The following is a 10,952-nucleotide window of genomic DNA, read 5'->3' as shown; positions in this document are numbered from 1 at the left end:
TAATAGAATAAAACGAACAGTTCTCAGAGGTAAAAAATCTGGAATTTTGGTGAAGGGCCTTAGGCTCAAGTGATAAGGTGAGATCTTGTAGCCTTCACAGGCAAAGGTCCCCACCTTTCTGCACCCTTTATCCCCCTTTCAGATGGCAGGGTGCTAGTACTCAGAGAGAGCTGAATCCTTGGGTGTAGACTGAGGAGAACCTACCCCACATTATATGGTAAGGAGCCCTGTAACCCCCCTCACTGGAACCAATGAAATACAAGTACGAGTGATGGGTGCTACTGCAATATAAATACCAAATACAAATAATAATAATAAAATGCCTGGTAAATGTATGTTGGAATAAATATGTGGCTATCTGTAAATTGACTGGACCCATTATGCTTACCAGAGCCTTGGCAGAACATATTGTAATACAAACTTTAGCTATAGGCTCGTCAGACTGTATCAGTGAAAAACTGAAAATCTATAGACTTCAAACAGTTAACACCTAGAAATATCATCAATCCTCTTTCCAGATAGGCTAGAGCACATGCTATTAAACTCCAAATAAGCATCTAGAAAGTTTCCTTCTGAACCAGTGGAGCAGGGTCTCCTTGTACTTTATGAGCAGGCATGAGCAATACTGAAGGGAAAGTAACTGTAGTTCCAATCCCAACAGAAGGAATCATGATATAATTTGCAGCATCAGCTACATGGTAGATTAGTCAGTACATATCCAAAGATAGATAAATCAGTAGATACCAACTGGCCAACTGAACTCCGATGTGGGAAAAGCTGAGCTCACAGGTTTTCCTTCATTTAGTTAGGAAACAGATTTGGGGGAGGAAGGATCATGGGGATGAGAGGATTCGATTGGGTTGAGCTCTGTAAACATTGAACTATTGGTTAAAGAAATGGTATATCATGTTCAACTAGTCCATGATAAGGTGAACCTGCTGCCCAGTAAAAGTTTTCCAATACACCAGAATCAATTAAAGAACCCATGAAGCAATGTGGTGGGTGTTTAGAAGAGTATGTGAAAACCTGCTTGTATCACAGGACAAAAGTTTTCTCTCAGAAACACTGGGAACAGGAAACCTCACCTAAAAACAGCATTTAATCAGTATTCTACCTTGCCAGAAACCTGTCAGTGAGGGAGATATTCTGTACAGCAGGGAGGAGAGAAATACCCTAGCTCTGAGGAATCATCAGTGAACACAAGTCTCAGTTTGATTGGACATCCAAAGTGGCAACCACATGATTGGACTCTAAGGGATATTGGCTAACTAAGCTTGGTCTGAGCAGGTAATTCCACAGCACCGGACAGGGCCCTAGGCACACCATGACAGAGTCCAAGGGCTCTGTCCCTGAGGCCCTGTCTCCAGTCGTGGCTCTACCTGACAGTGAGTGGGCCACACATAGGAAGCACAGAGATGTGTGGGGCTGTGCAGTGAATAGGAACAGGGAGGGAAACCTCCTGCAGATCCACAGAACAGAGAGAACCTGGGGGCAGTTCATTTGAGGCAGGAGTGCAAATGTTACCAGGGCCAGTTTGGCCTTCCCAGGGAGGTGGGGGATGTCCAGATGTGGACAGTGCCCTGGCAGACCCTCTGCCTCAGCAGTTAAATCACCGCTAGCAAGGGCGGCTCCTATGGCCTCAAGGCTGCTGAGGGCCAGTGAGGAATTTCATATTTCACAGCTGGGATGTGTGTGTGTGGGGTCTTTGCCCTACAGCTCCCTCCCCCTACTGCCTACCCCCAGCCTCTCCCCCCTGCTCTCTGCAGGCAGGTGTCCCCTCCTAGCCCGCACCCCCCTCCTACTGACGCCCCGCCCCCGCGTTGTCCCGGCTCCGCCTCCTCGCCGAATTCCCCACGCGCCCCACGCCGCATCATCGCGCACTTGACAGTTGGTTCCATTAAGAGCACGCGCCTCTTTGAAGCATCTGCCGCCCTGTGCCCCGCCCCCTCCTGCCTTTTGATTGGCTGGCGGAGCCGGTGCTCTGCGGTCCTGGCAGCTGCGACTCTAAAGCGCCGCGGTTGCTCCGGCTGCTGAGGGCGGGGGATCCCGGCTTCCTCCCTGTGCCGGCCGGATGCACAGCAGCACCTGCCGCTCAGATACCGGCACCAGGCGAGGGAGAGACGGGGGCCTCGTCCTCCCCTGTGGCGGCAGCGGCAGCCCAGAGAGCAGGAGGCCGGGAACAAAGGCTCCGCGCCAGCCCCTGCGGCTCCACCTGCCTCCCGCGGCGATGGCTTCCCTCAGCCTGGGGGGGCTGAACGTCTCGGCCCGCAGGAAGAGCGTCCAGTCCCGCAACGCGGCTGTGGAGAGGAGGAACCTGATCACCGTCTGCAGGTGACTCCCCAGCCCCGCGGCTCCTCCCCGCTCTGCCTCCGTCTCGTGCCCGCCCTGTGGGGTGGCGAGTTCCCCTCCTTCCCCGCCCCGCCCTCGCAGCGCTGCCCGCAGCGCCCGGCTGTGCCCGCCTCCGTCTGTGCGGCTGCAGTCGCTTCCCACCCCCGCGCCCCGCCTCGTGCAGGTGAATGCCCCGCTCCGCCCTCTGTATCCCAGCCCCTCGCCGCGCAGCTGGTCTGGGCTGGTCCCCGTCGCCCTGGGCAGCGTGTCCGCAGGGCTTAGAGCCGGTGTAACGCGCGTGGCCTGACCCAGGGCTTTGTTGGCCCCTGGCAGCCTGTGCGCCTGCCCCCGGTGCGGCTTGTGGGGGGTGCCTGGCTTTGGGGCTGCAGTAGGATTAATTGAAAACGAAGGATGGGAGTCTCCCTTCTGACTCAGCGCCTTTAAAAATGGCTGTTTAGCAGCCACCCAAGGACCCGGCATAAATTGCTTGCTGGCTTTATTCTTCTTCACTTTTACAGGGCATTGTGTGTATTTACCTGACTATAAGAGTAACGCTATTCAAACAAAATATTGAGACTAGTTCATACTGGTAGCTTGAAACAAGAGGTTTGTTTTTTGGCAAAATCTACTTGTTAGAACTAATAAATATTCACATTATACAGCGAAATCTCTATGTATGTTCACAACAGTTGAAGCAAGAACCAAGATGGATTTTAACACCTTGAGGATGTTTAATTCAAGTCTTGTCTTCATTTAGGCTTTCCTCATGTGGTATCTTGTATGTTGTGAGAGACAGCTGAATTTCTCCATGCAAAATAATACCTTTAACTAACAGTTCTAATTTTTATACCCACTACATCTATAAAACTTAAAGTGAAGGTTGAAGCTCTCTTATTTACCATGTTGTACATGTAGTACAAATATATTTTACCTACTTTTTAAAGATAATTGCAATAGATAAATCCAGACTCAAACACTGTCTTTAATGCACCCATTCCTGTAATTAAGTTTTAATGCCAGCATCTACCATTAATGTATGTGTTTTTAATATTTTTAAGTTCTTCTGTGAAAGCATAGACTTGACATGATTCTGTATGACTCCAAAATATGTGTTATTTCAGACACTTCAACAGCTCTTCTGGTGTTGTCATAGTCTTGTAAATGCGTAGATTATTTTTTCCACGTGTGAATTATTACCTATTAAATCATGGGAAACCTTGAGTAAAAGTACAATTCCTAGCCCTATCAATATAATGTAGAGACATCATATAGATTAATTTGACTATTGACTAAAATGCCCTGTAATGACTTTTTTAACTCATTGAAAATAAGTATATTACTTTAAAAATACTGAACAGATAGATAACTGTAGTATCTCTGTAATATACAAATATTGTTCTCCATCTATATTGTAACTTTTTTTTACAAATTGAAGCTTTCACACAGGGTTTGACAAGTGACAACTGAATAAAGTGGGTAAGAAACTAGTCAGTTTTGTGGTTGCCCATCGGGTTTCAAGTGGCAGAAATGAAATTCTCCGGTCTTGTCAATTCCACTTGGCTGTTGGAAAGCAGCAGAGGTGCTGACATTGCTTGCTTCCTCATAGACTTAGGATCGAAGTTCACTGGTTACTATTGCAACCATAAATGGTAGAAAAACTTTAAAAAAACAACAACAAAGCTTACATTCTGTGGAAGGTGATGACTTAAACCTCATCTCTCCTATTGCGATGGAAAATTTCCTACTCTCCACTGGAGAATGGTTGTTGTTTTTTTTTAGCTCTGATATTTAATGTATCTGTGTTGAGACAGTCAAAAGTGACTCTAATATAGGCAAAGAAATCTTTGAAAACTGAGGCAATATAAATTGTTAGCAACAGCAGCGTATGAGTGATTCCTACCTTCCTATAGTCACTCTCTAAAATAACAAAATGTTTACAGCTAGACAGCAGAATGTTGTTCTTTCTCACCAAGCCTAAAAATTAACATTTTCCACACGCTTTAAATCTTGGGAGAGAGGAGTGTGTGTTCACTTTTAAAGTTGGTATATGTTCTTGATTGTTTCTATCCTTTTGAGCTTTTTAAAAGAAAAAGGCAAGGAGTAATTTTATGGAAATAATCAAAACCCATCTGCAATTATTAAGCATTTCTGATATTGTAGCGTATCCTTCAGTAGGCATACACTAAAAAACTACAAAGCAGCAAATCAGGCAGCTGACTGTAATATGTTTGAGACAATCAGAAATACTGTTGGTCTAAATGGTTCCATTAGTGTACCCTGAGATGGTTGAATCAAATGTGGAAAGCTCAGAACCTGCAAGGAAGAAATTCTTCTGCATTGTCATCTGCAGCCTTCTCTTATGATTACCAGAGAAGATTTCTTCAAATTATCATTCAGCAAAATCTTTAGTATTTCCTCAGCAGGTCTTTTTAAAGTGTCATCTGCATTATTTGGATTTTTACTTGCCCCTTTTTAGTGCCAATTTTTTGGTTTGTTCTTCATTAACTAAATGACACAGAATATAGAGGGATTACATGATCATTTAGAGACTTTTTAAAATCTGATTTTAATATTGTAGATATTATTTATTATGACACATGTAGGCTCACAGTCAGATAAGATAATACTGTCACCTTATTTTCATATAAGAAAATAACTATTGACCCTCACATTTTTGCATAGGCCCATGAAAACAATTCCTTCCCCAAACACGCTGACTCTTCTCTACCATGATCACAATAGGGTGCATAGGGTTGGTCTGAGAATTTTCAGACAGAGGAGTCTTTAGGTTTCTCTGGCTTCCTTCTGTAAAAGTTAGGCCCCACTACTTGTAGTGGTATATATGTATAGTTCTGAACATTTAAAGTTTTGCAAGGGACAGTTTGTTTCAAATAAATTGAAAAGGTTGTGGGGAGACAACTTAAAATTATATGATGGTTTTTAATATTTGTGTTTTTTTAAATTTGAAGATCTGTTAATAGCCTCAGTGCTTTGCTGGTAATATTGTCTCAGTGTGTGTTGAGATTTCACAGCCTTGATACCCAGTTGGAAGCATCAAGTTCTTTGACAAAGTTATCAACTTTCCCCTATAAGGTGGAGATTGTCTTCTGTGTTCTTATCTGAAATCTATAAAGGGAAGATAAAACAGAAGTGATATTCAGCAGTGAAGAGTCTTACAGGATTATATTGGGGTCTCTCTCCCTATCCTGGACACAATACTCAAACTCTCTGGAGATGGCCTTCAAAAATTAGACTCCTGTTTGCTTGCTTGGATTATTCTAAAGATATCTGCCTCAGTGTAGATGTTTGATCCAGTATACATAGTGTGGCCATACACTTCTTCTTAGAGGTTCCACAAAGAGAAGCATCAAGGTTTGGGATATCTGTATAGATTCCTCTTTTGAATATGAAAGCTCTGTGCCAAAGTTGACCAGCTCTTTGACACAGAGTGCATTGAACCCCTGAAATGGTATTGGCTGAGGATTCTAAGTATTTTACTGTGAGATGCTTAGAGTGCTTTGAAGATATTTGTCTTAAAGCAGATGCCTAGCTGGCATCCAAAATACAGCCTTATATCTCTGCTCTGTAGAGAGATGTTTCAATGCAGACAGGCACATCAGCAATGAACCACCCTTGGATCCAAAGTCCACATATCAATACAGAACCACCTTTTATTCAAGGATACTTCAAGACCATGGAATTCAAGGTAAGTGGCATTGGTGTAGAGCCTCAACTATAAGCAATAAGTTGCATGAATTTCAATTTCTTGTGAAAATGTTGTTTCGAGATACTGTTGCATTTCCACACATTGGTGCAAGTAGCTTTGATGCTTCAGAGCTCAAGACTGGTGACTCCATGTACAGGAGTTGATGTAACAATGTTGCTTCACAGACAGAATTAATGCTGTTGCATGTAAGGCAAGTGACAGTGGGCAAGTACTGCTCCATGATGCTTGTGTTTCCAAGGTGAGATCTGTTCTGTTATTAAATAGAATAGAGTCACAAGTGGCTGAGGTAATGAGACCTGGAAAAGAGCTCTGTAGCTCGAAGTCTTCTTTCTCTCTCACCAACAGATGTTGGTCCTCCACCTTGTCTGTCTAATACCCTGGGAGTGACATGGCTACAACAACACTGCATATGTCAAATAGAATAATCATTGTTTGACATGCCTCCTTGCTAGGCACCATCAATTCTAGCTGTTTCAATCCTGATAGTCAAGGCACTGAACTTTTGATCTTGGCTCAGAGCTGCCTCACAAAGCTGGACCCCTGGATACTCAGAAGCCTTGAAGTGAGGATCATAACTCAAACCCTGTTTGTCCAGTATAGACAGTTGTTCCATGGAAAAATTAAGCTATCTGTGCTTATCTCAGCCTGAGTTAAGTAGCTTTGATGCAGGGCTTCCTCAGTTTGCTGTTAGTAGCCAGGACATTACTCTATTCCCATTTGTACTATGTGCATCAGAAATATTGAAACTTGGTAACATCAATCCTGAATTATCTTTATGGTAAATCAAGTTTCATGGCTTATGGAATCTCAACTTGTCACTTCTTGGTATAAAGTCAAAATACTGATGTAATGGGAACCTGGCAGTGTTTAGTGTGGCTTCAGCTCACTTAAGAACAGAGGAAAATGTCCACAGTATATGGGTACTAGTTCACCTGACTTTTTTTTTTCTTTTTCTGGCCTTTTGAAAGGTGATAGTGAAGAATAATAGTGTAGCAGCAAAAACATCACAATTAGAAATATGACTAGCGGCTTCCTTCCATGTTTTTTAAATAATCTCTAAACTTAATAATGCCTCAACAAGAGAAGATTCTAACTTAAGCCTCTTGGCCTGGATATATCCCAAATAAGGTTCCTGAGTCCTGTTGCAGTTGACTTAAGAAATTTGGGAGAAATTCCTTCTCATCCTTCTGCAAGGATAGAAGAGGTTGCAAGGAAAAGATGGTGATGCTCTTCCAGATCTCCATCTGACTTAAACATCTTAATAAGGACTCAGAAGGTCTTCTGCAGATTGGAAAATGCAACCACATCTACAGCTATTTACTGCTGGCCCAGTCCATCACTACCCTGAAGGAAGAGAATGATGTCCTCAAAGGTTGAAATCATAGGATGCTAGAAGAGCTGTACAGAAGCACTGGTGTTTGGGAACCTTCTCTTGCTTAAAGGACATTGTGTGCAGCTAGGGACTGTTGCAGTGGTGGTATAGCTATGCCATGTTTGGAATACTTTCTCCCTTAATACTGACCTTTTTCTGTGAGATTACAGCCATTTGAATTGTCTGCTGGTTGGCTAGTGGTATAAACTACTAAGAACACTCTCATCTGCATTGCACTGTGAAAATTGCTGCAGGCCCAATAAAGTGGTAATCTAGCTTAGACCACTGTGGCATGCACAGAGGAACCCAGAGAAGAGAAATTCAGGCTTAGCTTTCCTGCAGATTCTAGCTATTGATGGTGATCTGGTGCAATTAGTCTGGTGGCATGGGCTATCTGTGTTGCTCAGGAAATCCAGTGGCAGGTGTCTTGGTGAGGAAATCCAATGGAATACAAGGTGAAAGGATGAATTTGAAATGGGCATCTCTTCCCTTTTTTTTTTTTTTTTCTTCCTAGCAGAAATGTAGATCTCAGCAACTAGGATCCTTTGGTTGCCCTTGAAGGAGGGTCAACAGACTGTCTTCTGAAAACTCAGTTTATTTCAAGTTCAGCAATTTGCCTAAGAAAATTCTCAAACTATAAAGTTCTCTTTTGGAGAATACTGAGTCTAAAGCAGATCTCATGGATGGATATAGACTAAAATGGAGTCAGATTCTCACCCCCACCCTGGTCCCTGTAGGGTGAGTTAAGGGATTGAGGTGGCATAAAACAGCTCTAGAAACTTCTGATGAGACTGGGGGAATTTTCTCCCAGCAAGGGAACTGAGGAGGAACCTGGTCTGACTTCTGAGAATCCCTTCACAAACCCTGGTGTACTGTGGGTGCCAGGGATGAGGATGGAGATGTGAGGGACTTGTTCAGGGATGTGAAAAGGCTTGAGATTCTGAGCAACAATGCTTTAGGCTGAAGTCAAGCAGTGAGATGGATGTACACAAGACACATTTCACCTGCCTACTTTTACTATCCCCAATGTTGCTGAAAAGTTTCTCCAATTATTTGGAGAACATCTGAGAGGACTATAAAAATTAACAAGAGAAATTACCAGGGCCAGATGTTTTACTTAATGGAGGATTTTTTTTAATTGCTTTGGGGCAGTGTAAAATTTATAATTCATAATTTCCTTTTTGGTTTTGTAAATTAGTATTGTAATTGCTTGTGTTCTGGTGGTGTCTACAGTCCCCAACAAATGTTACTGGCTCTATTGTGCTAGGCATGGTACAGTCTTTTTCCTGAGCAGAACAGGTTGGAGAAAGGATGTCTCTGTTAAATATTCAACATCCCTGCCCTTTCAACTGATCTGTAAGAATTCACTATCAATGTGTTTGAGACTCCCAAAAAGACCTTCAGCAAAACTAGGAAAACCAGACTTGATATTCCAGATCAATGTTCTGGCAAACATAGCACAAGATGTGGTGTTAGTTGATTGGTGGTCTGTAGCAGGCACCACACTAGGGAACAAGATGACTCCAGCTTAAGTGACTGACTATACTATGTAGGGGAAAAAGCTGCATGATTATGGGGGCTTCAGTTTGAGTGACATATGATGGAAGTCTCTTGTTGCAAGTACTAAAACATCCTTGGAGTTTCTAAACATTAGAGATGACAGTTTCATAACTCAAAAAGTGTTGCAGCCAACAAGAGGGAATTCTTCTAGACCCTTTCTTAACCAGATAAAGAGAAACTGATCACAGAGCGAAAAATTAAAGGTTGCTTAGGTACAAGTGGTCATGACTTCATCACATTTATAATGTGCAAGCACAATCAAGTCCAGATCAGTAATGTACTTAGTGCTGTATTAGGGCCAGTTTCACAAAGCAGAAAGCAATTAAGCCAAATCAGCTGGGAGGAAGAACTTAATCAGAAAAATGTGAATTATAATTGGTAATCATTTTAAGAACATCTTATTAGATGGCCAAAAAGCCACAATCTATGGAGAAGGTTGTGCTGGTTTAAAAACTGACCCGGTTTGGAGGGGAAGTGAACACTGCTATAGTAAATAAATAACATAAAAACAAATGGGGAGGGGAAGTTGATAGTAATGAATATAACTCAGAAGTTAGGAATTGTAGAAAACTGATAAGGGAAGAAAAGGGACACAATGCAAAATCTATGGCCAGCAGTGTTAAGGACAATAAGAAAGTGTGGATTTTTTTTTTTGTTTGGTGTTTTTTTTTTTTTTTTTAAAAACATTAGGAACAAAAGGAATCCTGACAATGGTATTGGTCCATTACTAGATGGAAATGGTAGAGTTATCAATGAAAAGGCAGAAGTGTTCAATAAACATGCATGTCCTATCTCTGGGGAAAAGCAGATGATACAGTCTCATCATGTGGGGTTGATAACATTTTTTCCTTCCACTAGTATCTTTGGATGTTAAACAGAAGCTACTAAAGTTAGACATTTTTAAAGCAGCAGGTCCAGATAATTTGCATCCATGAGTTTTAAAAGAGCTAGCTGAGGAGCTCACTAGACCATTAATGTTAATTTTCAGTAAGTTTTGGTGCACTAGGGAAGTTCCAGGAGACTGGAGAAAAGCTAATGTTGTGCCAGTTTTTAAAAAGGGTAAACAGGATGATGCAGGTAATTATAGGCCTGTCAGCCTGACATCAATCCTGGGCAAGATAATGGAACAGCTGATGTGGGACTCAATACCTTCCTTTAAATCTTTCATGTAATTAATGCAAATTGACATGGGTTTATTGAAAATAGATCCTGTCAAACTTATAATAGTATCAAGTTTGGGTGATAAATGTCATAGTGTTGATGTAATAGACTTCTGTTAGGTGCCTGACTTGGTACCATATGGCATTTTGATAATTACACCTCTACCCCGATATAACCTGTCCTCAGGAGCCAAAAATATCTTATCGTGTTATAGGTGAAACTGTGTTATATCGAACTTGCTTTGATCTGCTGGAGTGCGCAGCCCCTCCCCGCCCCCGAGTGCTGCTTTACCGCATTATATCCAAATTCACGTTATATTGGGGTAGAGGTGTATATCGTTCTAGTGATTTTTTGTTTGTTTTTGTTTTTTTTGTTTTTAACGTGGCACACATTAAATGGATTAAAAATTGGCTAACTGATAGGTCTCAAAATGTAATCGTAAATAGGGAATCGTGATCAAGTGGGTGTCTTTTCCAGTGGAGTCCATCAGTAATCAGTTCTTTGCCCTAAACTATTTAACATTTTTATCCATGATCTAGAAAAAAAACATTAAATTGTTGATAAAGTTTGAAGATGACCCAGAAATTGGGGGAGTGGTGAATAAAGAGGACAAGTCATTGATTCAGAGCGCTCTGGATCGCTTGGTAAACTGGGCGCAAGCAAATAGCATGCATTTTAATATGGTTAAATGTAAATGTTAGGGCTGTCAATTGCAGTTAACTCATGTGATTAAGTAAAAAAATAATTGTGATCGCAGTTTAATCGTACTGTTAAACAGTGGAATACCAATTGAAATTTATTAAA

At 42.0% G+C, this 10,952-nt stretch overlaps 1 protein-coding gene across 4 annotated transcripts in view; it reads left to right on the top strand.

The window, feature by feature from the left end:
* Nucleotides 1-2,026: 2,026 nt before the first annotated feature.
* Nucleotides 2,027-10,952, top strand: part of RUNDC3B (RUN domain containing 3B) — a 159,160-nt gene continuing 150,234 nt past the window's right edge. For all 4 annotated transcript variants that reach the window (XM_045007000.1, XM_045006999.1, XM_045006998.1 and 1 more), the window contains exon 1: nt 2,027-2,331. In XM_045007000.1, the coding sequence (XP_044862935.1) occupies nt 2,072-2,331 (260 nt within the window). In that variant the 5' untranslated portion in view covers nt 2,027-2,071. The remainder of the gene's footprint in view (nt 2,332-10,952) is intronic.

The sequence above is a fragment of the Mauremys mutica genome, chromosome 2, assembly GCF_020497125.1.
Source record: "Mauremys mutica isolate MM-2020 ecotype Southern chromosome 2, ASM2049712v1, whole genome shotgun sequence".
Taxonomy (NCBI): Eukaryota; Metazoa; Chordata; order Testudines; family Geoemydidae; genus Mauremys; species Mauremys mutica.
This window is presented reverse-complemented; position numbering and strand designations above follow the sequence as displayed.